Here is a 27,180-nt window from a genome sequence, read left to right as displayed (position 1 = left end):
TTGATTTTCTGCTTCGATGATCTGTCTGTTTCTGAGAGAGGCGTGTTTAGATCTCCTACTATTAATATATTCATATCAATATGACTCTTTATCTTGATTAACAGTTTTCTTATGTAATTGGCTGCTCCCATATTGAGGGCGTAGATATTTACAATTGTTAGATCGTCTTGGTGGATAGTCCCTTTAAGAATAATGTAGTGTCCTTCTGTATCTGTGACTACAGTCTTTAGTTTAAAATCTAATTTATCTGATATGAGAATCGCTACCCTGGCCTTCTTTTGAGGCCCAGTGGCATGAAAGATGATTCTCCATCCCTTCACTTTCAGTCTGGGTGTATCCTTAAGTTCAAAATGGGTCTCTTGTAAACAACGTATGGATGGGTTCTGTCATTCTATCCAATCTGCAACCCTGTGTCATTTTATGGGTGCATTTAGGCCATTCACATTGAGAGTGATTATTGATAGATACGTTTTTATTGACATCATGTTACCTTAGAGGTCTTTCTTTCTGTAGAATGTCTCCACATTTCTGTTCAATGATATTTTAAGGATTTTTCCTCTTTTATAGAACCCCCCTTAATATTTCCTGCATTGTTGGCTTGGTGGTTGCATAGTCTTTTAAGCCTTGCCAGTCTTGGAAACTCTTTATCTCTCCATCCATTTTGAATGTCAGTCTTGCTGTATAAAGTATTCTTTGCTGCATGTTCTTCTCATTTAGTGCACTAAATATATCTTGCCAGCCCTTTCTGGCTTGCCAGGTCTCTGTGGACAGGTATGACATTATTCTGATGGGTTTCTTCTGTACGTAAGGAGCTTCTTTGTCCTGGCTGCTTTCAAGAGGGTCTGCCTACAATTATAATTCTTCATTCTTACTATTAGGTATCTTGAGGACTTTCAAAAATCTATAATCTTGGGGGGAAACCGTCTGCCTCTAGTACATGAACGCTCGTTCCATTCGTGAGATTGGGAAAATTTTCATGGACAACTTGTTCCACTATATCTTCTAGACTTCTTTCTTTCTCCTCCCCTTCAGAGATTCCAATAATTCTGACGTTGGAAAGTTTCATGGCATCATTTATTTCCCGGATTCTGTTTTCATGGCATCTAAGCTGTTTGTTCCAGGATTCCTCCTGATCCTTTCTCTCTGTTTGTCCTCCAGATCACTAATTCTATCTTCTGTCTCAGTTACCCTAGTTTTGAGAGAATTTAGATTAGCTTGTAACTCATTGAGAGCATTTTGAACATCATCCCAGGTGGCTTTGAGTTCTGCCCTAACATTGTGAACATCATCCCTAGTGGCTTTCAGTTTTGCCCTAATCAATTCCATTTGGTCATCCATGGCTTTCTCCAACCTAGCTATTGCCTGGATAATTGTTAGCCTGAATTCCCTTTCTGACATATTGTCTATGTTGACAGCCATTAGCTCTGTTGCAGAAGGCCCATCCTCTGTATTTTTCTTCTGTTGGGCATTCCTCCTCCTAGTCATTTTGGTGAGAGATGACTGAACGGATGTATCTGGATGTATGGACCGTGGTGCAGTCAAGGTGCACCCTGGAACTCTTCTGAGCAATCAGGATTCCCCACCCAAATGAGAGAAAAAAGAAAAGAAAAAGAAAAAAGAGGGGTGCCTGGGTGGCTCAGTGGGTTAAAGCCTCTGCCTTTGGCTCAGGTCATGATCTCAGGGTCCTGGGATCGAGCCCCGCATCAGACTCTCTGCTCTGCAGGGAGCCTGCTTCCTCCTCTCTCTGCCTGCCTCTCTGCCTACTTGTGATCTCTGGCTATCAAAAAAAAAAAAACTTAAAAAAAAAAAAAAAAGTAAAAGAAAAAAGAGAGAGAGAGACAGGAAAAAAAGGGAAGGTAAAAGAGAAGGCTCAGCCCAAATGGGCCCCAAGGTAAGATTTATGAAGTATCCAAACAAAAACAAACAACCAAAAAGACTGACAAAGCATATGACAAGAGAAAAAAAAATATATATATATATATAAGCAAAAAAAGGAAGAACCTAGTCAAAAAGAACCCCAAGTATAAGAATTTTATATTATCAGGTCAAACACAAATACACAGAAACACTGGCGGAAGAAAAAGATGGGAGAGTGGTTATAAATTCTCAGTGTGGGCAAGGAAGGTTATTTTGAATCTTCCTGGATGTATCTTGATATCTTTGTTAAAGGACTCAACTTTCCTAAGATAAAGGGGGATTAAAAATTGGTTTACCGGGACGCCTGGGTGTCTCAGTTGGTTAAGCGGCTGCCTTCGGCTCAGGTCATGATCCCAGCGTCCTGGGATCGAGTCCCACATCGGGCTCCTTGCTTGGCAGGGAGCCTACTTCTCCCTCTGCCTCTACCTGCCACTCTGTCTGCCTGTGCTCGCTCTTGCTTCTCTCTCTATGTCAAATAAATAAATAAAATATTAAAAAAAATTGGTTTACCTATAGGGGTAGCATTGATTGGGGAAAGGAGGTTACCTTGAAGTTTAACTCTATATGAATATTAGAAAATAAAAATAAAAAAGGAATAAACTAGACTAAACTAAACTAAAATTTTTTAAAAAATTAAAAAAATACAGATTCAAAAGAAAAACACAGGTGTATGTATAAAAAAGTTCAGGTTAGGAGGTTATTATGGAATTTAATATACTGGACATCTCACTGTGATGGTAAATAGGTTAAAAAATTATCTATATAAAAAAATGAACCAGAATAGTGGGAACGAGTTAAAAATAAAAGTTGTATCTATGAAATAGTTGTGGTTGTTCTCTTGTCGTCTTTTTTTTTTTTTTTTTTAATGGTTGGTTTTCTGGGGGAGGGGCCTGCCACGTGGGTTTTCAGTCAATGATGTTCCCTGAGTTAAGTCCTCCTGCCCCCCTCAAGGGGGTGGGCTCTGAGGAAACCGGTTTTTCAGGCTTTTGTTCTCTGGAGGTTTTTATGTTTGTTCATTTGTTCTCTCGCCTTGATAGCTTTTGATGGTTTTTGTAGGTTTAGAGGAAAGCAACTGCACCCCAACCTTTCCCTTAGAGAGAAGCCTGAGTCTGCTCCCCTATGGGTGCTGCAGAGCTGCTGGCAGAGCAGGTTCCGAGTTGCGGTCCCTGGGGATGCAGGATCTCTTGCTTGTACCCAAAACCACGAGAGCGGCAGCTGTCTGGGCAGCTCCAGACCACCAGAGAGGTTCCAAGCAGCGATTGCACACTGAGATTTTCTCGCTGGCCCGGGCTGGGAGTGCCTGGTCTTTCCAGGTCCGAGAGCACCGGGCTGGCACCTGCGCACACCTCTCTCAGGGGAGTGTGTGAGGCGCACGCATCTCAGGCTCTGATAGCAGGGCGCGGCATTCTGCCGTCTGGCGAGGCTCCCAGTCCCTCACAGGAGCCGGACCCCACATGTTTTCGGGTGCGCTGGCGGCTCAGGGACCAAGACCTGGTTTCTCTGCCGCACTCTCTCTGGCTCAGTGCCGGGGAGGCTGTTCTGGGTTCGGGGACTTAAGCACCTGTCCCTAACCGCCCCGATTCCCACAATTTCCCTCCACGATCCTTTGCTCTTTTTGAGTGCTTTCAACCAGACTCCAAGTTAATGCTGGCCCCCAGATGCAGGGCACTCTCTTATTAGGGGTATTACTTTCCAATGGGTCGCCTCTGGTGGCTCCCTCCCCCTTTTATTTATCTTCCGATATCAGTCCGATGTTCCCACTCCACTTTACCTGCCCACTGGCATCTTCTGCCCCTGTAGAGATCCAGACGTGGATAATTCTGATCTCAGGCTGATTTCATGGGTGATCGGAGTTCTTTGGTAGGTAATCAGCTCACTTTAGGGTACAGGTTGAAACGGCGCCTCCTCCTACTTCCCTGCCATCTTGTCTCCCCCTGATTTCATTCTTTTTGATGGTTGAATAAAAATTGAGTAAAATTCCATTATATGTACACACACACACACACCGCATCTTCTCTATCGACTCATCAGTCAATGGACATTTGGGTTCTTTCCATAGTTTGGCTATTTTGATAATGCTGCTATAAACATCAGGGCACATGTACCCCTTTGAATCTGTATTTTTTATACTTTGGGTAGATACCTAGTAGTACAATTGCTGGATTGTAGTGTAGTTTCATTTTTAACTTTTTGAGGAATCTCTATACTATTCTCCAGAGTGAGTACATCGGTTTGCATTACATTCCCACCAACAGTGCAAGAGGGTTCCCCTTTTTCCACATCCTTGCCAACACTTATTATTTCTTGTGTTGTTAATTTTAACCATTCTGACCAGTGTTAAGTGGTATCTCATTGTGGTTTGGATTTGTATTTCCCTGTTGATAAGTGATGGTGAACATCTTTTCATGTGTCTGTAAGCCATGTGGATGGAAAAGTATCTAGTCATGTCTTCTAGGCAGGTTGCCTCTTAAGCCTTTGTATATTCATTTATAAAATAGAGATAATAGCTATCTCAGGGTTGTTCAGTGTTCAGTACCTGTTACATAATAGGTACTTAATAGATATGAGCTACTTTTTCCTTGGGGCCTCTGAAGCTCTAGATTGTAAGCTTCAGGAATGACTACGGGGTCTGGGTTTGGGTGCATAGTAGGAACTTTGTAGATATAGTGGAGGAGTGTATGTGTGTGTGTGCACATGTGTGTGTATGTGTTGAGGGAAGATATAATTTATTAATAAGGAAGGACATTAGCAATATTGGGTCCTCCTTTCCTATTTCTATATCCAGGTAAATTCCTCGGCTCACTCCCCTACCTCCCTTGCCTACCCCTGAAGAAAATTTTAAAAGAATAACGAAAACCATCAGCACAACCTCATTAAGATATGAGTCAGCTTTACTGCCTCCCATCTCCAGTGGTGGGCATGCTGGGGTTCAGCTGTCAGCCAGAACCATTAACATTACTAATGTCAGGGACTGGAAAACAATCTCCATCTCCTGGCTGGCCTCCCTTTCCTACTACCCACTGCTTAGCCAAGAGGCCCAGAACTCCAGGGGCCCCTTCGCTACTATACTGAGGTACTCACCCTGTTCCTACCCTCTTTCCCATTCTCAACCTGTGCTATTGGTAAAGGTAATCATGACTAGCCTCTAATCAGGGCTGGGAAGAAGCATCTCAATACCCAGACACAGCACATCTTTGGATTAATGGATACCACAATACCTGCTATGTCTCCCTGAACATTCTTTCTTAGGGCATTGTAAATGGGACTCAGAACAGTGTGGACATATTTCTAGTTGCTAAAGATAAAAGAGTAACCCAAGAGAAGAAGATAAAGGAATTAAGCCAACACTCTCTACTTCCAGCCTTTAATTCATCCTGAGAGTAGAAAGGCACATGACATAATAGAGGGAAGAAGTGGCAGTAAACACTGGATTTGAAAAACTCGTGGGTTTGGAGTCAAACAGACCTGACTCTGCTACTCACTAACTGAACCTTCACTTCTTGGAACCTTAGTTTCACTATCTATAAATGGGCCTAATTGTAAATGTATCACAGAGCTATTGTGAAAATCAAAGGGGATAATGAATATAGTTATTGGTATGTGGTAGTGCTCCTAAGTGATAGACCTGTTCTCTACATCAACAAAAGTACTTTGTGTAGAGAGATGCTGACATCATTTCTTGACTACTGCCTAAGTGTATTTCCTTGCCAGACCCTGGACACCTTATGTCTTTTGAAGTCAGGGACCATCTTAGTTTCAGTTTTGTGTCCTCTGTACATTCAAGCAATGTTTTTCTTTTCTTTTCTAGGTGGTGAAAACTATTGGCCTGAGGGAAGTTTGGTTTTTTGGTCTGCAATACCAGGACACTAAAAATTTCTCCACTTGGCTGAAACTCAATAAAAAGGTAACTTCTTACCCAGTTGTTGGGTTTGGAATTCATTCCTCCATCATATCTTATATTCAAGTGGGTAACATGTGGTAGCTGGCAAATCCAAGGCTGTGCTTTTCACTGGGTGGTCTATTGATCAGAATAAAGACAGGGGCACCTGGGTGGCTCAGTGGGTTAAGCCTCTGCCTTCGGCTCAGGTCATGATCTCAGGGTCCTGGGATCGAGCCCTGCATTGGGCTTTCTGCTCAGCGGGGAGCCTGCTTCCCCCTCTCTCTCTGCCTGCCTCTCCGCCTACTTGTGATCTCTCTCTGTCAAATAAATAAATTAAATATTTAAAAAAAAAAGAATAAAGACAGAGGACTCAGCCAAGGTAGAACTCCTGCTCTGTCTCCACTTTGACTTCTAACAGTGAGAATGGCCAGTGTCCAAGGAGGAAGAGACCCTTACCTTTTTCCTGGGAGCTCTGTTTTAAATTTTGACTTGTCTTATACCATAGTCATTAATGGTTTTTCAAGAGGGGATTGGCATCCTATTTTTTCCTTCCAAACTCAAGGGCTTTAGGAGGTTTGTTAAAAGGAGAATAACAGACTGAAGAAAAAAAAAGATATATGTGTTAATAAAGTTTCTTCAGGTACTTATTTAAATTCCAGCTAGTTAGCATACAGTGCAATATTATTTTCAGGTGTAATATTCTGTGATTCATTGCTTACATACAACACCTGGTGCTCATCAAAAGCGCCTTCCTTAATACCCATCACCTATTTATAACCCATTCTTTCTTGATTTTCTATCTCAGTTCAACTCCAGATGAGATGATTTGAGTATAAGTCCATTCAGGCTCTTCACCTCCAAGCAGTGTCTCTGCAGGAATATGTCAGTCCTCCATCTCAATATCCTCAAACTTCCTAACTTTGTTGTTGGAGGTTTCCAGTGTCTTGTGTCTTCTGTTTCTGACTGTGTCTAGGGGATAAGTGCCTTACCTTCAGCTGGCAGAATCTTGTTTCCCCAAGGAGTGGAGACTTTTGCTGGACAAATGTGTTGCTGTTAAGAGCCAATTTCAGGCTTTAAAAGAGAGTCTAGTTTGTTCTCTTGTCTAGCCAATTTCTTTTTTTTTTAATTTTTTTTTATTTATTTATTTGACAGACAGAAATGACAAGTAGGCAGAGAAACAGGCAGAGAGAGAGCAGGGGGGAGGCAGGCTCCCTGCTGAGCAGAGAGCCCAATGCGGGGCTCGATCCCAGGACCCCGAGATCATGACCCGAGCCGAAGGCAGAGGCTTAACCCACTGAGCCACCCAGGCACCCCTAGCCAATTTCTAAGCCTCAATGATACATACTAGTTTTTACTTTGCTAATTTGTGGTATGGGGGGAGCTTAAAAGAGGAGCTTTCTTAATCCTAACCTCAAAATTTAGGGGCAGTTGTTATATTGCCAGATGTTGGTGGCTTGAAGGCTTATGACCATCAGTGGGTATAAGGTCATTTCAGGAAGGAATTCCCCAAAATAAGCAATTATGGGCATGGAGTTGGGTCCCCAGTGAAAAAAAAAAAAATGTCTCTTTTCTGAATTAACCAGAACAGTTGCCACCTGGCTCTTCAGGATTACCCAAATTGATGACCTTTCAGTGTCTCTCCCCACCCTACAGGCAAAGACTATTTTTTTAAGAGCTGTAACCTCTTGCTGCTCCCAGGTGACTGCCCAGGATGTGCGGAAGGAAAGCCCTCTGCTCTTCAAGTTTCGGGCCAAGTTCTATCCTGAGGATGTGTCTGAGGAATTGATCCAGGACATCACACAGCGCCTGTTCTTCTTGCAAGTGAAGGAGGGCATTCTCAATGATGATATTTACTGCCCACCAGAGACTGCTGTGCTACTGGCCTCCTATGCTGTCCAGTCTAAGTATGGTGACTTCAATAAGGAAGTCCACAAGTCTGGCTACTTAGCTGGGGACAAGTTGCTGCCGCAGAGGTGAGGTGGTGCCCTTGGTCATCTGTCCTTGCATGGAGAAGGTCCGTGGCTGACCAGGCCCTGTTATATAGGGTCTGCCAGATCTGTTCTGTTCTACTAGGGTCTCTCTGAAGATCATATTATGCATACTGGTTTTTATTTTGCTAATTTATGGTGTTGGGGGAATGTTAAAAGAGGAGCTTTCTTAAGCCTAACCTCAAAATTTGGGGGCAGTTAGTATAAGAGACACATATTTGCATATGGCACCATACCCTTTTGTTTCTCTGACTGTCAAAACAAAAAGCTTTTTTTCCTTCTCTTCTTTTGCCTGACTGCAGAATTGTATTGCTCTGGAAACAGGTGCTTATATAGATTACCAAAGACAGATTGACTCCTCGTACCCCAGTTCCATTTTTTTTTCAATCCTTTTCACCGATTTAGACCTCTTGTATCAGAGGTTCACAGGAGGGACAGAGAAATACCCAAGCCAGGGATGTGGGGGAGCTCCAACTGTATTTTAATATCAATAACCAGTGCACAGAGCTTTCTGCTTTTATAAACTTCAAAGCTGAATGCTCTCAAACACACATTATTTTTGTTTTAGCATCACAACAACGCACAACATGAATAAGGCAGGCATTATCTTTATTTCCTGGCTAAGAAAATAGAGCAGAGTGCTCACTCTGACTTGCCAGACCTCCTACAGCTCATTTGAGGCAGAGCCAGACCTGGGACCCTAGTCTTTTGAATTTTTAACCCTGGTTTTTTTCCTACTGCTTCCAGTGGCCATTTTCCTAAGCTTGTGGATGGAAGAAAAAGTTCTTCATTCTGGGAGCCTCAGTCCCATTGGAGCTGTGGCATATGCACAACTTACCTGAAAGTATTAGGGATAATGATTGTTCTCTGGAACTCTACCCGAGTCACTGCTTTGATGTCTGAGATGACATATTTAAAACAAGTCTTGTTTATGATCTAGTAGATCTTGTTTATGATCTAGTAGATCCAGTAGATCTAGTTAAGCCTCTTTCTTCTAAAGTCATTTGGGCTGAGTTCTCTGTTCTGGAGCGACATGCTGTAATCTCATCCCTGAGAAATTTTCTCATAAACAAAAACTATTTGTCCCATAAGGATCTAGGAGAGTGTCATGCCTCCTCCATGAGGCCCATCTCTACTCTTAACCCCTCAAGTCAGCACAGAGTCTTGATACATTCCTGCCCTACTTGGAAATCACAGCATATTATTGGATTTTCTGGTTAAAACTACAAAGGAAGGTGTTTCCTTTGTCTTTCTTTTCCACCCATTCTTGTATTTCTCCTACATCTCAGGCAGTTCCCTGTGTCTGATTAATACCTCCTGCTACAATTTCATTCTACTTCCAGTATGATCTTAGTGGGCTGGCTCTGTATCTTTTTTGCATCAATCCCTCAGAAAGTTAAGTGGGCTTCCCTTTACTTGATTTACTCCTGCATTTGGGTTTTGTGCTTGAATCTACTATCTGTTGTCTTCCTAGGGTCCTAGAGCAGCATAAACTCAACAAGGACCAGTGGGAGGAGCGGATTCAGGTGTGGCATGAGGAGCACCGGGGCATGCTCAGGTAATATCACCCTAGCAACTATGTGTATTACTGCTTTTGTAGGGAGAGTGAGAGTAGGTTTTGGTCGAAAGAGACAAAGGACTAGGGGCACTGGAGGATGTTGGGGAGAAAGGGACAGGAATGCAACTTATAGGGGAAATTAGAGATAGAAGGCAAATAAGGATCATTATGAAACTATATTTTTTTTAATGATGGCAACTGATAGCCCAAACAGTTTTGACCATAAAGAAACCGAAGGGACCTCTGGATCCCTAGGGAGCTTCTAGAGTACTAGGGATCCCTCCACAAGAAAGAAATGGGCAAGGAGATCTCTAAACATGGCAGATCTTTTGGTGTCGTCTAGTTGGGGAATGAATCTTATCATTTTGCCATCATCACACCATCTGGGTTCTGCTAAGAATGTTAAGATACTTCAATGCAGCTAACATGCCAGAGGCCGGCAAGGGTCGGCCCACCCTTGTTACCCTTGGGAACCTCAGATCCTAGGCTCCTGTCAGCAGGTTTTGTTTGACAATGTCATGTTGTGCTCTAATTTTCATCATCTGCTCACCTTCTATCCCCTTTCCCTCCCCTAATGGCAAGATTCTTGTCAAAAGTGCAGAGCAGATAGACTATCTCCCTGGGTCTGATTCACAGGCTCCCCTCTATAATCCCCCCAAATCTTTTATTTAGGGAGGATGCTGTTCTAGAATATCTGAAGATTGCCCAGGACCTGGAGATGTATGGTGTGAACTACTTCAGCATCAAGAACAAGAAAGGCTCAGAATTGTGGCTGGGAGTGGATGCCCTAGGTCTCAACATCTATGAGCAGAATGACAGGTATAGCTTAGTTTTCTCTTAGTTTATTTGGGCCACTCTGACACCTAGTACTCATCATGAAGTAGGACTGTACCTCCTAGGTCCCAACTGGGTCCCACCTTTTTCTACCTAGTTTAGATCAGCCTAAATGATTGCATAACCTCCCAGGCCTCAAAATCTTGCATTGACCAGACTTGCACCATCCACTATGGTAGTCACTGGCCACATGTGGCTATTAAGCTGTTGAAATACAGCTACTCTTAAATTGAGATACACTGTAAGTGTAAACTATACACAAGACTTTGAAGACTTAGTGTGAAGAATAGAATGATGAATGTCTCATTAAATACTTTCTAAGATATTAATTTATATGTTCAAATGATAGTCTTTTAGGTATGTTGGGTTAAATGAACTGTTATTATAGTTACTCCCACCTGTTTCTTTTTTACTTCTTTTCTTTTTTTTAAATTTATTGATGTATAATGTATTATTTGTTTCAAGGGTACAGGTCTGTGAATCATCAGCCTTACACAATTCACAGTGCTCACCATAGCACATACCCTCCCCAATGTCCATTACCTAGCCACCCTATCCCTTCCCTCAACTCCCCTCCAACATGTGGCTGCTAGAAAATTTAAAATCTCATTATTTTTCCATTGGACAGCATTACCCTAGCACCAACCTTGTCAGGATTTGTAATTAATCCCACTCCCATATGATGATTAAATGCTTTTTGGCCTACATTCCCTCTTTCTATAGACTTTTCTCATTTTCTTATTTTTCCCCTTGGTCTGTTCTTGGTGAGGATGGTTGTAATAAATGATTGTTCCATGTAACTTCTGAATCTTGGAGCTCATTGTTTACATTCTCCCCAACTGTTACAACCTTGGGTGGAAGAGTCCCAGTAAAACAGAGGTGGAGATTCTTGTGAGAGATTTTCACAATGTTCCTGCCTCAACAAAAAATACAGTAAAACTGAGGACTCTGAGAAACAAACTGAGGGTTTTGGAAGGGAGCGGGTGAGGGTGGGTGAGCCTAGTGGTGGTTACTAAGGAGGGCACGTATTGCATGGAGCACTGGGTGTGGTGCATAAACAATGAATTTTGGAGCACTGAAAAAGTAAAATTTAATTAAAAGAATACAGTAAAACAAACCTCAGAGTTTGGGACAAGAAATAATAAGTTGGTTGTCAGGAGGTCCTTTTTGCACCCTCAAAGCTGGCAACTGACCTGGTAGCTTGTGATAACACTGGCTGAGCTAGTAATGAATCTACCTCCTTATGGAAGAAGTTGGGGGTACAGAGGGCAAACCACCAACCCTCTATGTTCTTCTTGTCTTTACATGGTCCTAATGTTGTTCTCTACAGACTGACTCCCAAGATAGGCTTTCCCTGGAGTGAGATCAGAAATATTTCTTTCAATGACAAGAAATTTGTCATCAAGCCCATTGACAAAAAAGCCCCGGTAAGTGATTCTTCCTACTGGACCAGACAGGTACTTGCCAAGACCTGGATAATGCTAGGAGCAAACATGTCATTGTATGTTTCTCTCATTTTTCTGGATTTTTTTTTTTTTTTTTTGTATGTGTGCGGGGCTAGGAATAGGAGGCACAAAAGGAGATTGGCCCTGGAAGGGGTTATTGATGACAAGACATGACTAGGAGACATCCTGTAGCTGGTGCCACCCTGGCAAATGTGTGTTAGGAGAAACATAGATGAGGGAGAGCCACAGGCAGTCTAAGTACTTCCTCTCTGTCACTGTCTTCTGCTGCCCTGATGCCGTGGGGTGGAAACAGAGAGCGCATCTTATTTTTTTAAAAGCCTGTAGGCTCCAGAAAGGGAAACTGTTGATATACTTGATTTATTTTTAATTGCGGAGAATAGACAGAGCCAGAAGTCCAGATCCAAAGATGATCTTCGAAACTTGCTCTTTGGTATAACTTTACTGATGTCCTCTCAAGACTTATCTCCAGGGCAACCCAAGAACAAGAAAGGGCTTTGGGTCCAGGCATTCCTCTAACATGCTCACCACAGTTTTCACTTACTTAGTTGCCTGTGGTTGATAAGACTGGAAAGCTGGTGATTGAGAGTAAGATAGAAAACAGAAAAAGGTCTTATCTTTTGGTGTACCTCATGTCCAACAAGGGTCAAAGGCCATGCTGAGATAGACCCTTCTCATGAGGCCTCAACAATTCTTCTCCAGCTGTAAGTCCTCTGAACTTCTGCTGCTAGGTACTTTATATATGTTATCTTGTTTAATGTTCAACAACCTTATCAGGTAAGTAGTAGCATACCTGCTTTATACTTGTGGAAATTAAGGTTCAAAGAATTGGAGTGATTTGCTCAAGATCACACAGCTAAAAAATATAAATCTGGGGTTTATATATACATTATTTGACTTCTAAAGCCTGTGCTCCTTTCACTACACACTAAGCCATATGAAACAGTAGTAATTTGGGTTCCATGGCAGAAGAACTGGTAGTTAGCTCATTAATTGGTAATGTTGGTCCAATGATATTTACAGTAACAAATAAGCAAACTAGATTCTTGTGTGTGTGTTTTTTCCTTTTCTTCTTTTTTTTTAAATTGCTGCTGTGTTCAACTTCCATTGGAAAAAGTTAATTAACAATGACAGCTGAGATCAAAGGCTTATTTTTTTTTAAATGACAGCCAGAGCAATCAGTGTTCAAATTTATGTATTTATGTATGTATTTACAATTTGCATTATCCCAAAAATGATTTAAGAGGCTGTGTCTAGGATATGCTTTTAGGAGGATACAGAAACAGTCCAGCTCCCCCCACCACCATATTGTATATACCAGCATATTATACAGGGATTATTGGGCCTCTAAGAGAGACCCCTGAGATTTAGCAAGATCCCTAATTAGCAGATAGGTTCCGTTTCTATCCTTCAATTAGATTGAGGATATTTTAGGATGTGATGTTTTCATAAGCAAAGGTTGAAAGAAATTGTGGTTTGGTGGAAAGAAGACTGGTTTCAGAGTCCAGAGGTCTGGGTTCTAGTCCTGGGTTTGCCACTAGTCTGCTGTGTTACCATGGACAAGTCACTTCACTGCTCTGATAATTAACCTTCTTATCTGTAACATGAGAAAATTGGGATAAATAACCCTTTCAGTGCTTTCAAAAGGCAGAAGCTCATTTTCATCTGTCCTTCCAAACTCATTTTGATTGTTGGTTTCCTATCAGGACTTTGTCTTCTATGCTCCCCGGCTGAGGATTAACAAGCGTATCTTGGCCCTGTGCATGGGGAACCATGAGCTATACATGCGCCGCCGCAAGCCTGACACCATTGAGGTACAGCAGATGAAGGCACAGGCCCGGGAGGAGAAGCACCAGAAACAGATGGAACGGTAGGTTCTGTGGCACTGGAGTGGAGGTTGGAGGCTAGGGCAAAGAAGCTTCCCAAAAGTGTTAAGATTGATAAAGGAAAGACATGGAACCATCCTGGGATGGGCGGAGAGAGAGCGAGCTGTACAGGGTTATCACCTCTACTATTAAGTCTCAGGCATCACCTTCCCCAGGAAGCTGACATCAGAAGCCTAGGATTTTAGAGGCTTATGGGGGGAGGGGTATTTCTTAGTTCCATATTGTCTCTGATCCTCATGCCATTGCTTTTCTAGGCAGATTCTCAGTTGCTCCAGGCTATCTGACCAGTGTAGTGGCATTAGCAGAAAGCTCCATGCACGTTTAAACATGGACTCTGTAGGGATGTCTGAGTGGAATTGGGGAGAGCCACCAGAATTTTCCTTATGTAACTCCCTTGTTACTGAAAGTGTAGCAAGGCTCAGCAACAGTGACATCAACTTGAGAATTTATTAGAAAGGCAGAATCTGACACCCTACTCCAGACCTTCTAACTCAGAATCTGCATCTTAATTAAGATACTAGGAAATGCAAATCAAAACTACAGTGAGGTACCACTTGGTAACTCACTAATATGGATATAATAAATAAATACAGAAAATAAGAGCTGTTGTCAAGGATGTGGAGAAATTGGGACTCATGTACATTGCTGGTAGAAATGTTTCAGCTACTATGGAAAATAGTTTGGTGGTTTCTCAAAAAGTTAAACATAGAATTACCATATGATCCCACAATTCCACTCCTAGGTATATATTCAAAATAATTGAAAACAGTACATATGGGGCACCTGGGTAGCTCAGTCGGTGAGGCCTCTGCCTGGCTCAGGTCATGATCTCAGGGTCATGGGATTGAGCCTGGCATCAGGCTCTCTGCTCAGCAGGGAGCCTGCTTCCCCCCCTCTCTCTGCCTGCCTCTCTGCCTACTTGTGTTCTCTGTCTGTCAAATAAATAAATAAAAATCTTTAAAAAAACAGTACATGTACACAAGTGTTCATAGCAGTGCTATTTGCAATAGACAGAAAGTAGAAATAGACCTAATGGCCAGCAGATGAATAGATAAACACATTGTATAGCCATACAATGGAATAGTATTCAGCCATAAAAAGGAATAAAGTACTGATACATATTACAATGTGAATGAACCTCTATAACAGAATGCTAAGTTAAAGAAACCAGACACAAAATTTCATATACCATATGATTCCATTTATATGAAATATCCAAAATAGATAAATGTTTAGAGGCAGAATGCAGGTTGATGGTTATTAGGGGTAATGGGGGGGAGAGGTAAGAGGAAACTCACTTATGGGTATATGGTTTTGCTTTGGAGTGATGAAAATGTTTTGGAACTAGATAGAGGCAGTGAATGTACATTATGAATGTACTAAATGCCACCAAATTGTTTGCTTTATAGTGGTTACTATAATGTAAATTTCACCTCAATAAATTATTTAAAAAATAAGATCCCAGATGATTCCTGTGCATGTTAAGGTTTGAGAACAGTGTTGTAGTAGATACTCTGTCATAAAGAGTTTGGAACCTCAGGAGGCTTCTAAATGTAGTAGCCTAGAAAAGGAGTCCATATTTGAGAGGTTAGACACCAAAGTTCTTATTTATTCAGAAAAATTTTACTGAGATTGGGGAAGTGTACAGAGCTGGATCTGGCAGGAACCTGCCCTCAAGGATCTTACAGTCTGGTAGGAGAAAGAGGAAAAACAATATATACATTACTGTTCAAGGTACAAATACCCTGTCATTTTTTTGTTCAATAAATATTTAATGAGCAGTGAAAAATAAAATAGACAAAAATCCCTGCTATCAGGAATCTGACATTCTCATGGAAAGAGACAGAACAAATAAGGAAATTATATAGTATGTGAGTTGGTGAGAAAGTGCTATGGAGAAAAATAATAAAGAGGAGGGATGGGGAGAATATAGGTCAAGTATTCTGAGGGCCCAGAGAAAGAAAAAGTGCCTAGCCCAGGGTGAAAAGGCAACCTCCTAGAAGATGCATTGGGGCAAAAAAAAAGTGAATACTTGTTTTAGATTTGCAACAAATTCTGGGGGAAAAGAGCCTAGGGCTGGGATTTAGAGGGCCTGTAGAAGCCATAGAGCTCAGTGGACTTGAAGCACAGTATCCCAACGCAGAGTCAAAACTTGACCCTATAACTATGAGGTAGATGGGCAGGACTTATTAGGCCATTTTACAGATAGGAGTGCTGAGAACAAGAGCAAAGAAATGGCATAGTTAAGTTCACCCAGTGGTTACCCACTGGTGAGCAGTAGAGCTGGGAGTCCAGGTTAGATCCTGACTCTGGAACAAATGACAGGCCTGGGTGTACTGACCAATGTGGGGCTATGATGTAAGGACAGGATGTGGGGATAAGGGAGCGTGGTCCTAACTCACAAGCTCTAAGTGTCTTAGACGGGGAAAGGCTGAGGGTCCAGGGCCAGAGAACCTTGGGGCCTTTTGGTGTGACCTATTCCATCCTTTCTCTTTCCTTAGTGCTTTGCTGGAAAATGAGAAGAAGAAGCGTGAGATGGCAGAAAAGGAGAAGGAGAAGATTGAACGGGAAAAGGAGGAACTGATGGAGAGGCTGAAGCAAATTGAGGAACAGACTAAGAAGGCTCAGCACGGTGAGGCTTAGAGTCAGTCACCTTGGAGACTGGGTTTTCCTAGAGCCTAACTCTGAGCTAGAGGCTCTTCTGCCTGAGCTGCAGACTCAGGCTATATAATCCATATGTGGCTACAGATAGATGAAAGACGGGGCAAGAGGAAGAGTTCCCAGAGCTTTCTGCCAGCTGTGCCCTGGGGTGAAGCATTTCCAGGAAGGAAGCTAGGTTTCCTTCCATGTCTGCATATTTCATTATCTTTCCCCTTTCTTCTCTTTCCAGAACTAGAAGAACAGACCCGCAGGGCCCTGGAGCTTGAACAGGAGCGGAAGCGTGCCCAGAGTGAGGCTGAAAAACTGGCCAAAGAGCGTCAAGAAGCTGAAGAGGCCAAGGAAGCCCTGTTGCAGGCCTCCCGCGATCAGAAGAAGACTCAGGAACAGCTGGTAAAGCTACAAAATGAGCTAGCATTGTGGTAACTGAATTTTCTTCCCTGTCTGCCTACCTATTCACAGTTACCCCTGCCTGTAGGGCTGGCTTCTTCCATTAGGGTGCTAGTCAACAGGTCCCCAGCAGATAGTTGATTCAAAAGCAAGCTGCAGAGTCACTGATGTGGCCCAGAAAGCTTTGCAGTCTTCCCTAACCCTTACTTTTATTCTACTTTCTTAGCCCTTGGGGATCTGAGCTGATGACCTGACAAAGGAAAGGGAGGGAGGAAAGAAGCAAAAGAATTTACACTTAATTGACTACCTACTGTGTGTTATAAGTATGCTAACAACTTTTCCTCTTCCCTTACTTTCTTATTTCCTCTCCCAATAATCCTATGGGATTAACCCACATGGGATACTATGCCCAGTTAAGGAAATTAGGACTCAGGGAGGTTTAAGAGACTTGTCAAAGATCACACAGTGTGGCTGGGTAAGGCTGAGAACCCATTTTTGCCTCTCTTTGAAGGATTTGTTCACTAAAATTATATGTAAAACTGTATCTAGGCACTTTTCAGGGGAATAGAGTGAGCATCCTTACTTTCATCTTTATTACTTCTGTGACTCAAAAGTAAAGAACACATGTCCCAAATTCCTTGATATATGTTCTTTCCCTCTACTGTTTGGAGTGTGAATGCAGGAACTAAGACCTATTTACCAGGGAGAAGTTTCCTCTAGAAGATAGATGTGTCCAAGATGAGAGGGTGTGCATAAGGTTTTTTTTTTTTCCCCTTGTTCAGATTGCCTTGTGACACTATAGCATCTTTCCTATACTTGTCCCGGGAGGAGTCTTAGTGGAGTCCTGAGCATTCCAGGAAAGCAGGAAGGGGTCTGGCACTTCAGACAGTGACACATTGATTTCCAAAGCTTTATGAAGGCCCTAAATATGCAGTGGGCAATAGTGTATGCATGAGAGAAAGAGGGGAAGGGAGAAAGGAAAGGGAGGGAGAGGGAGAGAGAGATGAGGAAGAGAGAAATGACATGTTTGTGTTCAGGAAGTCTGTAGTCTAGGTGTGGATCTCTGACTTCTAACAAAATGATTTGGAGTTAAAAAAGAATAGTAAATCTGAGAATAGGAGTGGTCTTCCAGGTGTCCTGGAGGAGGTGTAGTAAAAAGAGCCTCCCGAATAGCAAGCAAGTGGAACAGCAGGTTTCCTATTGGTTCCCCAGTGGAACTGGGGTTGAAGATACCTAGGTCCTGAAGACCAGAAGGCTCAGCTCTCACAAGCTTCCAATTTATCCATAGGCCTTGGAAATGGCAGAATTGACAGCTCGAATCTCTCAGCTGGAGATGGCTCGACAGAAGAAGGAAAGTGAGGCTGTGGAATGGCAGCAGAAGGTGAGACACAGTGCCCAGAGTAAAAGCCTTATGATAAAGGGTAGGTTTCAGTTCCTTAGATTCCTCAGATTTGGGCTCCTTATTCTTTCCATCCTTCCTTGACAGCAGGCATCATGGGAGAAGGAGCTCAAGGCTTTCTCAAATACTTCCCAGAATTCTCCAATACACCAGGGAAGTCGGTAAATTGTTCCTATTACACAGATGCAGAAACTAAAGGCAGACAAAGTGACTTGGCCTACCTGGTGCCTGCCTCCTGCTGGGCCATTCTATGCACTTGTAGGATGCCACAAATTAGCCTGATCTGACTTCTGGTTCTTCTTGCCCTCTATTACCGGACAGGCTCAGATGGTACAAGAAGACTTGGAGAAGACCCGTGCTGAGCTGAAGACTGCCATGAGTACACCTCACGTAGCTGAGCCGGCTGAGAATGAGCAGGATGAGCAGGATGAGAATGGGGCAGAGGCCAGTGCTGACCTGCGGGCTGATGCCATGGCCAAGGATCGCAGTGAGGAGGAACGTACCACTGAGGCAGAGAAGAATGAGCGTGTTCAGAAGCACCTGAAGGTATTCCAACAGGGCCAGAGGGTCAAAGATACCATGTACATTCCTTATATCATTATTGGGTTAGGTGGAGGAGCCTGTCTCAGTGGGGTATGGGAGTCTGAGCCTTTCTCTAATGAGAGCTTTAAGGATAAGCACCCATCACTTATCAGTCAGAACTTGGGCCACCTCCTCCTTTTGTTTTTTTGCCCTATACTCCATTTTTCTCTTGTATCCAGAAAATACCCTGACCCAATTTCAACCTGAATCTTTGGTACATTTTTCTACTCTCAGAGAATACCTGCCATTGGTCCACAAAGTTTGTGGATTTTTCTTTTTTTGATTGTTTGTTTTATTCTTGCCCCACTGCATTTCCAACAGGGCTGAAAATGGCCCTCAAAAATATGTGTATGTGTTTGTATGTAGAAAGAAAGGAGTGAAGGTGTGTGTGTGTGTGTGTGTGTGTGTGTGTGTGTGTGTGTGTGTGTGTGTATGTGTGTGGAGTGGCGGGGAGACAGAGAGAGAATGAATCTGATGAATCTGCTTAAATAAGAGGAGGTAAAGTGAGAGCAAGCCATTAACCCCTCATCCCCTTACACCCTCACAGGCCCTCACTTCAGAACTGGCCAATGCCCGTGATGAGTCCAAGAAGACTGCCAATGACATGATCCATGCTGAGAACATGCGACTTGGCCGAGACAAATACAAAACCCTGCGTCAGATCCGGCAGGGCAATACTAAGCAGCGTATTGATGAATTTGAATCCATGTAATGGTCACCAAGCCTCTAAGGACCCCTCCTCCCTTCTTCCTTGCCCCCACACTCCTATACTCTTGCCTAACTCACATTGTGCTGAAGCGACTAACTAGAGCAGCCCTGGAGTCATGCCAAGTCTTCAGTGCCCCTATGGGACCAAATCTAGCCCCTCAGCCCTCACTCACCTAATTGGGCAAATAAATGGCCCACTATAGTGCCAATTGGACCCTCTTTTCCCTCTATGTCCATTTTAATCTAGATTGCTAGAAGAGACCACTTTTGTAGCTTAGAGGCACTTCCCACTTGATTGGGGAAATACCCCCACACAATACTGTTCTGTTGGACTTAAGCGTGATATAAGTTGAAAACTAACCCCGATCCCTGCCCCACAACGTCCTTCCTTTTCAGGGTCCTGTGATTTGCAGAATTAGAGCATCACACGGTTTACAGAAGGAGGTAGGGCCCTGGGTGTATGCTCTAGGATATCAGCAAACTTAGGATTAGACCTTCCAATGTCCATTTCTTCTAGAGTTATTTAGGCTTCATAATGATTGGAAGTGAAAAAGATGTCAGTCATTCTTCTCTATACCTCCCAGATTGGACCTGTTACAAAATCCTTCTAAGTCTTGTCCCTGAGTTCAGGAATTCAGTGAGATCGGAGGAGACAGTATCTTCAAGAGACTTCACCAACATCTTAAAAGACTATTGCCCATTCTATTCAGGCAGGGCTGTTTAGAAGATCCTCCCAAATGCCTTATGGGAGCCTAGGCTTGTTTCAAGTGAGCTCTATGGGAAGAGGTATCCCTTACTATTATTCTGGGTTTCTCCCTTCTTGAGATCTGCCCCTCCCCATTCCAATCCCCAAATTCCCTCCAGCTAGAATAGTAGGTATGTTTACCCAAAAACCTAGCCATCCCATCCAGGACTCTTGCCAGTGGGGGTAAATGTTCACACTTGGCTTCAGAGAGCTGTTGGGGGCTCTGGTCTGGTCCCTTCTACACTCTAACCCCTTTTTCTCAACACAGGAGCAACCTCCTCCTCTTCTCTGTTTCATGTGTGCTCTTTTTTTTCCTACCAGTATTATATATTCTAGTGGCATCTAATTCAATATTGATTTCTGTGTTTCTTGCTAGTGCACCCTTAGAAGATATTAGTTTTGAGGCAGGATCATTTTGGCCTCATTTCCTTACCATTCCCACATATGGGGGGAAGCATATACTAGGAAGCATATACTATATTATAAAAGAATATTTTGCCAGAAATATTATTGTAAGAAGCTTTCAGTATTAGTGATGTCATCTATCACTATAGGTCATACAGTTCATTTTTAAAGTACTTGGTATTTGGTTTTATTGTTCTTTTAATTTTCCCTTCTCCCCAGAGTTCAGTCCCCAAAGGGTCATACTGTTCCTCCATGGCAGTGCCCCTAGCCCAGAGCCCTTGGCTTCAATCCCTCCCTGACTCCATCCTGCCTGACTTTGGGGAGTCTTATGTGCATTGCTGTGAATTATATTGACACTCTTTTGGTGATAGGCCCCATACTGGCTAAATTCAAACCTGGAATTGTGGGGTACTTTAGCTGCCTTAAGGGCAATAATGCACCCACAGGGAGGCTGGGGAGAAAGGTTAGATTTTGTATTCGGTTTTTTTGTGTGTGTTTTTTGGGAGTTTTTAAAAATTGTTTTTGGAAGGATTTATGCTCAACCCATGTTCTATTTCAGTGCCAATAAAATTTAGGATGACTTCTCTGTGACTTTATTTTTGTTGTGGTGTGAGTAGTGGCTATAAAATACTACACTATAATTTCCGTTCTGTAGACCACCTTCCAATCTTTGGGCTCATTTCATCCTCATTTCAGTCCTATGGAGAGCAGATATGACCGTCCTCATTTTATAGAGGGGCCAAGGGAATTGAAAAAGAAGAGTAACTGCCAAAGGGCACAGGACTCTCTTAATCACCTATGCCCTTTCCACAGCTCCAGGCTAATTTTTCCAGTGTAGGTGGGCCCTGCATTGACCATGTAATGCTCTGGGGCTCACTTGCACTTGGGACTTTGGAGTTGCTTGTGAGAAATGGTTTGTATCTCTAGATTCCTCCTGGGATAGTTAGGCCCTGCCCTGCCTTCTTGTCAGGAAATCTTCCAGGCTTGTCTACTTCCTACTACTAAATTTTTGCAGTACCAGTGAAGGTCAGAAAAATTACCTTGAGCCCTGTTGTAAAAGGCAGTGGGGAGTAGAGTGTGAAGTGAAATGGAATATGTACAAAAGCTGTTGGGAAGTACTTTACGGCTTATAAAACATGTCTATTTTGTAGCCTAAATGGGGTTATGTCAGTTTACCAAATGAGGAAACTGATACCCAGATAAGATTTCTCAGCTCTCTTGAACCTGACACATTATCTCATTCACCAGTCCCCATCTTTGTGAACCAACACTTGCAAGGAAAAGTAAACTATGTATTCTGTGAGCTTTAAATCCTTCACAACAAACCTTTGAGCCAGGGAACCTGAACTTGTCTGCACATTGGAATTTTAAGGTTGAAAAGCCCAGACCACATCCTCAGATCAAATTACAATCTGTAGTAGTAGGATACAGACCAGTACACTTGGTGATTTCAATGTGTAGATAGACTTGGGAAACACTGCTCTGAAGACATACTATTTTTTAACACTTCTTAAAATTTTTAAATTTCATTTTAATTTCAGCATAGTTAACATGTAGTGTTACATTGGTTGCAGGTGTACAATACAGTAATTCAACAATTCCACACATCTCCCAGTGCTCATCACAGCAAATGTACTCCTTATCCCATCCCTCGTTTCACCCACCCTCCCACCACCTCCCCTCTGGTAACCTAACAGTATGTTCTGTATAGTTAAGAGTCTGTTTCTTGGCTTATCTCTTTCTCTCAATCTTTCCTTTCCTTATTTGTTTTAGTTCTTAAACCCCACACATGAGTGAAATCATATGGCATTTTTCTTAGTCTGACAGACATTTCATTTAGTATTACATTCCCTAGCTCCATCCATGTCATTGCAAATGGCAAGATTTCATTATTTTTTATGGCTAAATAATATTCTAGTGTGTGTGTGTGTGTGTGTGTGTGTGTGTGTAATATATCTCATTTCTTTATCCACTCATCTATCAATGGACACTTGGGCTACTTCCATAATTTGGCTATTGTAAATAATGTTGCTATAAACATAGGGGTTTAAGTATCCCCTTACATTTTTGGGGGGTAAATACCTAGTACTGCTATTGCCGGATCATAAGGTGTTTCTATTTTTGACTTTTTGAGGAACATCCATAGTTTTCCACAGTGGCTTCACCAGTTTGCATTCTCACCAACAGTGCAAGAGGGTTCCATTTTCTCCGCATCTTTGCCAATACTTTTTTGTGTTTTTGAGTTTAGTTATTTTGATAAATATGAGGTGGTATCTCATTGTAGTTTTGCCTTGCACTTCCCTGATGACAAGTGATGTTAAGCATCATTTTATATGTCTGTTGGTGATCTGGTTATCTTTGGAGAAATGTCTCTTCATTTTTTGTGCTCAATTTTTAATTGGATTATTTGTTTTTTGAGTGTTGATTTATATACATTCTTTATATATTTTGGATGCTAACCCTTTATCAGATACATCTTTTGCAAATATTTCCCCCATTCAGTAGATTGCCTTTTAGTTTTGTGGATTGTTTCCTTCATGGTGCAGAAGTTTTTTTTTTAAAGTAGTCCCAGTAGTTAATGTTTCTTTTATTTCCCTAATCTCAGAAGACATACCTAGAAAAATATTACTAGGGCCAATGTCAGTAACATTACTGCCTGTGCTCTCTTCTGGAATTTTTATGGTTTCAATTCTCATATTTAGGTCTTTAATCCACTTTGAATCTATTTTTGTATATGGTGTAAGAAAGTGGTCCAGTTTCATTCTTTTGCATGTAGCTGACCAATTTTCCTAGCACCATTTGTTGAAGACACTGTCCTAAGCCTACTAGATAATCTTTCCTGCTTTCTCAAATATTAATTGACCATATAGTTGTGGGAACCTTTCTGGGTTTTCTATCCTGTTTCATTGATCTATGTGTCTATTTTTGTGGCAGTACCATACTATTTTGATTATTACAGCTTTGTAATATAACTTGAAGTCTGGAATTGTGATACCTCCAGCTTTGCTTTTCTTCTTAAACATTACTTTTGCAATCAGGGGTCTTTTGTGGTTCCATACAAATTTTATAAGTGTTTGTTCTAGTTCTGTAAAAAATGGTGTTGGTATTTTGATTGGGATTGCATTTAATGTGTAGATTGCTTTGGGTATTTTAAATATCTTAACAATATTTGTTCTTCCAATCCATGAGCATGGGATATCTTTCATTTCTTTGTGTCATCTTCAGTTTCTGTCATCTATTTTTTATAGTTGTCAGAGTATAGGTCTTTCACCTCTTTGGTTAGTTTATTCCTAAGTATCTTATTATTTTTGGTACACTTATAAATGGGATTGTTCTCTTAATTATTCTTTCTGCTGCTTCATTATTAGTATATAGAAATGCAACACATTTTTTTATTATTAACATATAATGTATTATTTGTCCCAGGGTTGCAGGTCTGTGAATCATCAGGCTTACAAATTTCACAACACTCACCATAGCACATACCCTCCCTAATGTCCATAACACAGCCACCCCATCCCTCTCACCACACTGTCCTCCAGCAGCCCTCAGTCTGTTTCCTGAGATTAAGAGTCTCTTACAGTTTGTCTCCCTCTCTGATTTTGTCTTGTTTCACCTTTCCCTACCTTCCTATATGATCCTATGTCTTTTTCTCAAATTCCTCGTATCAGCAAGATCATATGATAATTGACTTTCTCTGACTTATTTTGCTAAGCATAATACCTTCTAATTCCATCCATGTCATTGCAAATGGCAAGATTTCATTTTGATGGCTGCATAATATTCCATTGTAGATCCATTCCATTGTAGATCCATTCATCTGTTGAAGGACATCTAGGCTCTTTCCATAGTTTGGCTATTGTGGACATTGGCTGCTGTGGACATTGGGGTGCATGTGCCCCTTTGGATCACCACATTTGTATCTTTGGGGTAAATACACAATAGTGTAATTACTGGGATGTATGGTAGCTCTATTTTCAACTTTTTGAGGAAGCTCCAAACTGTTTTCCAGAGTGGCTGCACCAGTTTATATTCCCACAAACACTGTAGGAGGGTTCCCTTCTCTCCACATCCTCACCAACATCTGTCGTTTCCTGACTTGTTAATTTTAGCCATTCTGATTGGTGTGAGGTGGTATATCATTGAGGGTTTGATTTGTATTTTCCAGGTGCCAAATGATGTTGAGCACTTTTTCTTGTGTCTGTTGGCCATTTGGATGTCTTCATTGCAGCAATGTCTTTTCATGTCTCTGCCCACTTGTTGCCTGAATTATTTGTTCTTTGGGTGTTGAGATTGATAAGCTCTTTATAGATTTTGGGTACTAGCCCTTTATCTGATATGTCATTTGCAAATATCTTCTCCCATTCTGTTGGTTGTCATTTGGTTTTGTTGACTATTTCCATTGCTATGCAAAAGCTTTTTATCTTAATGAAGTCCCGATAGTTCATTTTTGCCCCTGCTACCTTTGGCTTTGGCAATATTTTTAGGAAGAAATTGCTGTGGCTGAGGTCGAAGAGGTTGCTGCCTGTGTTTTCCTCTAGGATTTTTATGGATGCATGTCTCACACTTAGGCCTTCATCCATTTTGAGTGTATTTTTGTGTGTGGTGTAAGGAAATGAACCAGTTTCATTATTCTTCATGAGGCTGTCCAATTCTCCCAATACCATTTGTTGAAGAGACTATCTTTTTTCCATTAGACATTCTTTCCTGCTTCATCAAAGATTCATTGACCATAGAGCTGAGGATCCATTTCTGGGCTCTCTATTCTATTCCATTAATCTATATGTCTGTTCTTGTGCCTGTTCCATATTGTCTTGATGATTGCAGCTTTGTGATAGACCTTAAAGTCCAGAATTGTGATGCCATGAGCGTTGGTTTTCTTTTTTAACATTCTTCTGGTTGTTTGGTGTCTTTTCTGGTTCCATACAAATTTTAAGATTATTTGTCCCATTTCTTTGATAAAAGTTAATGGTATTTTGGTAGGGGCTGCATTAAATGGGTAGATTGGTCTAGGTATATAGACATTTTCACAATATTTTTTCTTCCAATCTATGATCATGGAACATTTCTCCATTTGTGTCTTCCTCAATTTATTTCATGACTATTCTATAGTTTTCTGATACAGATCATTTACCTCTTTGTTTAGGTTTATTCCCAGGTATCTTATGGTTTTTGGTGCAATTGTAAATGGGATCAACTCCTTAATTTCTCTTTCTTCTGTCTTGCTCTTGGTGTATAAAAATGCAACTGATTTCTGTGCATTGATTTTATGTCTTGATACTTTACTGAATTCCTGTATGAGTTCTAGCAGTTTGGGGGTGGAGTCCTTTGGGTTTTCCACATAAAGTATCATACCATCTGCAAAGAATGAGAGTTTGACCTCTTCTTTGCCAATTTGGATGCACTTTATTTCCTTTTGTTGTCTGATTGCTGAAACTAGGACTTCTAGTACTATGTTGAATAGCAGTGGTGATAGTGGACAGCCCTGCCATGTTCCTTACCTTAGGGGGAAAGCTCTCAGGTTTTGAGGATGATATTTGCTGTGGGTTTTTCATAATGGCTTTTATGATTTTGAGGTATGCACCCTCTATCCCTACACTGTGAAAGGTTTTAATGAAGAAAGGATGCTGTGCATTGTCAAGTTCTTTCTCTGCATCTATTGAGAGGATCATATGGTTCTTGTTCTTTCTTTTATTAATGTATTGTATCACATGGATTGATTTGTGGATGTTGAACCAACCTTGCAGCCCAGGAATAAATCTCACTTGGTCATGGTGAATAGTCCCTTTAATGTACTGTTGGATCCTACTGGCTAGTATTTCAATGAAAATTTTTGCATCCATGTTCTTCAGGGATATTGGTCTGTAATTCGCCTTTTTGACTGGGTCTTTGTCTGATTTGAGATCAAGGTAATGCTGGTCTCATAAAATGAGTTTGGAAGTTTTCCTTCCATTTCTATTTTTTGGAACAGTTTCAGGAGAATAGGTATTGATTTTTTAAATATTTTGTAGAATTCCCCTGGGAAGCTCTCTGGCTCTAGGCTCTTGTTTGTTGGAAGATTTTTGATTATTGCTTCAATTTTCTTACTGGTTATGGGTCTGTTCAGGTTTTCTATTTCTTCCTGGTTCAGTTTTGGTACTTTATAACTCTGTAGGAATGCATCAATTTCTTCCAGCTTGTCTAATATTATGGCATATAGTTGCTCATAATATATTCTTATAATTGTTTGTATTTCTTTGGTGTTTGTTATGCTCTCTCCTCTTTTATTCATGATTTTATTAATTTGGGTCATTTCTCGTTTCTTTTGATAAGTTTGGCCAGGGTTTTGTCAATATTATTAATTCTTTCAATGAACCAGCTCCTACTTCCATTGCTCTGTTTTATTGTTCTTTGGGTTTCTATTTCATTGATTTCTGCTCTGATCTTTATTATTTCTCTTTTCCTGCTGGGTTAAGGCTTTATTTGCTATTATTTCCCTAGCTCCTTTAGGTGTAGGGTTAGGTTGTGTATTTGAGACCTTTCTGGTTCATTGAGAAAGGCTTGTATTGCTATATACTTTCCTCTCAGGACCACCTTTGCTGTATCCCAAAGATTTTGAACAGTTGTGTTTTCATTTTCATTTGTTTCCATGAATTTTTTCGATTCTTCTTTAATTTTCTAGTTGACCCATTCATTCTTTAGTAGGATGCTCTTTAGCCTCCATGTATTTGAGTTCTTTCCAACTTTCCTCTTGTGGTTGAGTACTAGTTTCAGAGCACTGTGGTCTG

General features: G+C 41.5%; 1 protein-coding gene across 1 annotated transcript in view; it reads left to right on the top strand.

Moving 5' to 3' along the window:
* The window catches only part of LOC111139321 (moesin), an 80,584-nt gene extending 59,580 nt beyond the window's left edge, over positions 1–21,004 (top strand). The window contains exons 3-13 of the mRNA XM_022491580.1: positions 5,726–5,821; positions 7,496–7,770; positions 9,260–9,343; positions 10,016–10,162; positions 11,508–11,604; positions 13,347–13,510; positions 16,028–16,158; positions 16,417–16,577; positions 17,863–17,955; positions 18,295–18,519; positions 19,103–21,004. Of these exons, the coding sequence (XP_022347288.1) occupies positions 5,726–5,821; positions 7,496–7,770; positions 9,260–9,343; positions 10,016–10,162; positions 11,508–11,604; positions 13,347–13,510; positions 16,028–16,158; positions 16,417–16,577; positions 17,863–17,955; positions 18,295–18,519; positions 19,103–19,267 (1,638 nt within the window). The 3' untranslated portion in view covers positions 19,268–21,004. The remainder of the gene's footprint in view (positions 1–5,725; positions 5,822–7,495; positions 7,771–9,259; positions 9,344–10,015; positions 10,163–11,507; positions 11,605–13,346; positions 13,511–16,027; positions 16,159–16,416; positions 16,578–17,862; positions 17,956–18,294; positions 18,520–19,102) is intronic.
* Positions 21,005–27,180: the final 6,176 nt, after the last annotated feature.

Source organism: Enhydra lutris, unplaced genomic scaffold (genome assembly GCF_002288905.1).
Source record: "Enhydra lutris kenyoni isolate GAN:26980312 unplaced genomic scaffold, ASM228890v2 scaffoldscaffold100, whole genome shotgun sequence".
Classification (NCBI taxonomy): Eukaryota; Metazoa; Chordata; class Mammalia; order Carnivora; family Mustelidae; genus Enhydra; species Enhydra lutris.
Note: the sequence above shows the minus strand (reverse complement) of the source record. Positions and strands in the feature narration are given on the sequence as shown.